Source organism: Austrofundulus limnaeus, unplaced genomic scaffold, assembly GCF_001266775.1.
Source record: "Austrofundulus limnaeus strain Quisiro unplaced genomic scaffold, Austrofundulus_limnaeus-1.0 Scaffold68, whole genome shotgun sequence".
Classification (NCBI taxonomy): Eukaryota; Metazoa; Chordata; class Actinopteri; order Cyprinodontiformes; family Rivulidae; genus Austrofundulus; species Austrofundulus limnaeus.
The window spans coordinates 1,854,270-1,858,263 of NW_013952470.1; the positions used below are offsets into that span (position 1 = coordinate 1,854,270).

General features: G+C 38.1%; 2 protein-coding genes across 2 annotated transcripts in view; both read left to right on the top strand.

The window, feature by feature from the left end:
• Positions 1-1,013: 1,013 nt before the first annotated feature.
• The window catches only part of LOC106518954 (translation factor Guf1, mitochondrial), a gene marked incomplete at its 5' end in the record, with an annotated part of 31,700 nt that continues 28,719 nt past the window's right edge, over positions 1,014-3,994 (top strand). The window contains 1 exon segment of the mRNA XM_014010405.1: positions 1,014-1,162. Within this exon segment, the coding sequence (XP_013865859.1) occupies positions 1,014-1,162 (149 nt within the window).
• On the top strand, positions 3,084-3,711 carry LOC106518955 (translation factor Guf1, mitochondrial; the record flags this gene model as incomplete). The annotated part of the gene is given in 2 exon segments (XM_014010406.1): positions 3,084-3,489; positions 3,606-3,711. Coding segments are annotated over 2 exon segments (289 nt in total), but the record flags the coding sequence as incomplete, so codon positions are not given.

Below are 3,994 nucleotides of genomic sequence, written 5' to 3' on the forward strand. Positions count from 1 at the left end.
TTTCAAGACTTTTCAAGACCCCGCGGACACCCTGCAGTTATACATCATTATATCGACCATTATACATTATTACTGGCATTCTTTGTTAAATGTTCAAACGGTTTGTTTTAACTGTTAAAATTCCAATAAAGATACTTTGGGAAAAAAATGAGTACCTATGATAAAAATTACAGTCATCTACAAGCTTTGCAAGTGGGAAAACCTGAAAAATCAACAGTGTATCAAATACTTGATCTCCCCACTGTAACTAGTTTGGATCACGAGTCTATGCAACTTTATATTTTATGAGTCAGGAGCTGTAAAGTTTGAGAAATGCTTCTCTAGATGTAAAGTAGAAGAAAGAGCTCATACCTTAGATAGTAGGGCTGTGTATTAGCAAGAATTTGGCGATACGATACATATCATGACAGAGGGGTCACGATACGATATATCCCGATATATTGTGATACTATAAGCAAAGCAATATATTGCGATTTTTTTTGTCCAAAAATTCTATTAAATAAAAACCTCTTACAGGGGAAAAAAAATTAAAAATCAAAATTCATTGTCTCAGAAAATTCTAATATTACACAGACATACTTTTGATACATTTAGCTGTGTTCTGCTTTGTATGTATTTTATTTGTTTCATATTTCATCCATGTTTTCAATTATTAGACTAAATTTGACAATAAATAGTTTGAAAATATAAATTTTGCAGCGTTTAGTTTTTAATATTAATTTACAATATGGTCACCCAACACTTAACAATAGCCTCTACCTCAAGAGGTAGAGTAGCCAGATGGCTGGCTCACTGCTGCCAACTAGTGGTCAGAGGCTGAACTACAACATAAAAATGAATGGCTGGCAGGAAAGTTGACATTTTAAACCTTAATAATAAAATCGATACAGGGCTTTAGAATATCGATACAGTATCGAGAAATGAAATATCGCGATATTTCAGTGTATCGATATTTTCTTACAACCCTATTAGATAGCGCGTACTTGTGATTGCCTCTGATTGTTGCTGAACAGGTGCCATAGCGAAGACTGAGAAGAACAAACAAGTTCTGGACAAGCTTCAGGTGGAACGGGAGCGAGGGATCACTGTGAAGGCCCAGACAGCCTCGTTGTTTTACACCCATGAGGGACAGCAGTACCTGCTGAATCTCATAGACACACCTGTAAGCTCTTAAACGTCATGCTTCAGTTTGAAGACGTGTCTGTTGTTCTGCTTTTGTGATCTGAATGTCGTTTTCAAATACGGACCTGGATGCATTTGTTTTTACCCTTTTGTTAAAGAAAAATACACAACTGTTTCTAAAGTAACTGAAAAACAATGACAAAAACAATAAAAAGAAACACAATTGCTAAAAATCAACAAATGAAAGTCATTTATTGTGTTAAAAAGGGGACATATTATGCAAAATTGACTTTTTTACACATTTTTTATACTTCAGTTTGAGTCTGTACTGCTTCTAAAAAACGATCCAAGTGCCAGAAGGAGCCTGGAGACTCCAGCATTTGTTTCCCTGGAGCCTCCAGGCTGAGTCTCGGACCTTAACCGCCCCTCAGTTTGTCTTCACCGGATCAGGAAACAGCAAAGGACGCGCGTTGGCCTCCCAAAGGTGCCTGACTTGGTTAGACAATCCAGCCTGTCCCCCAGTCTGTTTTTTTTTCCATAAACAAATTGTTCTGAAGAGATCTCAGAACAGGCAGAACTGAACTAGATGTATGTACACATTGCCAAACGTATTCGCTCACCTGCCTTGACTCACATATGAGCTTAAGGGACATCCCATTCTTAATCTATAGGGTTCAATGTGACATTGGTCCACCCTCTGCAGCTAGAACAGCTTCAACTCTTCTGGAAGGCTGTCCACAAGGTTTAGGAGTGTGTTTATGGAGATTTTTATATTGCTAAAATACTTTTAGCAATATAGTGTGTGTACATATATATAAACTAGTAAAAATTGAAGAGACAGATAACATAAATGCTTACCAAAGAGCCCAGAACAACTTTCAAAAGAGATTAAATGAACTCCAAGGTGATGGTACATCAGTGCTGGTCACTGTTTGAACCAAAGCAAACTTATAGATGGTTTTCAATGACGTCATCATCCGGGAATTTTTTTACCCTCCGCACCCCGTTCGTGGGCTACTATTTAGCTTGTAGCGATAAAACCAGTATGGGAGAACCACAAAAGCAAGGGAGAAAAAATGCAAAAAGGCCACTGAACAATGCAGACGAGCATGATCAGGATAATAATACTTTGTATTTAAAAGGTGCCTATCAGGACACCCATGGATCTCCTGGATAATAAATCTAAATCAAGGTATTTAGCTTTATTGAAAGTATCAATCCTTACGAGCTGCTGAAGTCTGCAGAGCCAACATGGAGGCTGTATTGACATGACTCTGTGTGACTTTCTCTGATGTTATTAGTAACTACATACTCCAAATGGGTACATACTGCATAATAAGGAGTTTTTTGTGATTATAATCTGATACTGTCAGTGTATCCTACGTTCATGTTTACATGGGTAGATTGCATAATATTCAAAACACTTTTCTGTTCATAGTGTGCAATCTTTTTCTTTTTTAAAGAGTAACTTACCCCAAAATTAACTTTTTTTAGCTGATAAACTGTCTAGAATGTGTCTAAAATGTTATATAGTACTGTTTCNAGTTCAGTCAAACGTTTTGTTAGACTTTTGTTGCTGTGTGTTTATCCTTTTTTAAAATTCTGAATAGGTTTCCTGAATTCATTCATTACAATTAATATAATAATACAAAGTGTGACATAAATTGATTTTACACTACTTTACCTTTACAGCTCATGAAACATAAATTAATTTTGTGTGGGATCGTATTTTGTAGGCCTGTAAGAAGTTTTAATACATTGTTTTTGGTACCTGTTTTTCTCAAATTGTGTGCATGTGTTAGAATAAATGATGGTGCCGTATTAACGTAAATCTCTGTTAAAATGTGCTTTATGAAACAAAGTCCAATCATTTGTAGTAGTTCACAGCGCAGCGGTGCCACCTCCAATATGGCGGACGCACAGCCTCATCACAAGTGGACCGACACAGTCAACGAGACCTCTACGTATTTATATCTATGTGCCGGCTGACTTGTCAAGATGTCGTCCCCCAGAAAGCTCGTGCTGAAGGAGCAATGACGATATGTTAGAATACTTGTAGTTTATTTTTCAGTGTAAGATGGCGAACAGTAAACTGATGGTCCACCGCTTTATATTCTGAAAAGCTCTTGTTTCTTTTGTTACGAAGTGTTGCGCAGCTAGGCTAGGCTAGCAGTTAAAGTAAACATGGCTACTCTCATAACGCGGCTCTGTGAAGCATCTCTATTAAAACATGTTGCATACTTGAGACCGTGCAGAAAAAGAATTCAAAGCTACAGCATGTGCTACACGGTCTGTAGACATCGCTGGACGAAAAGTCTTCCTGTTAGAACCTGCAGCGTCAGGAGGTTAAACACACAACAAGACAAGGTTAGTGTAGCCAACACACAGGAACCTGAACGCATCACTGCCTGGTGTGTTCACAGTCCTGCTGCTTCGCTCTCATTGTAAAGCAGTTAGCTGACTGTTTTCCTTCTGTTTTCAAGGTCGACCTGTCTAAGTTCCCTGTGGACAAAATCAGGAATTTCTGCATCATTGCTCATGTCGATCATGGGAAAAGCACTTTGGCTGACAGGCTGCTGGAAATGACAGGTACACTTCTGCTGCTCTGGAAAAAAAAAAGCTGCATTGATTTTAGTGGTCATATTTGGAATTAGAATCTTTGATTCTAATTTTGGGCTTGAGAAGACCTGCAGTAATAAAGTAAACTTTCAAAAATGATTGTCAAAAGTATATACACTCACCGGCCACTTTATTAGGTACACCTGTCCAACTGCTCGTTAACAATTTCTAATCAGCCAATCACATGGCGGCAACTCAGTGCATTTAGGCATGTAGACATGGTCAAGACAACCTCCTGCAGTTCAAACGGAGC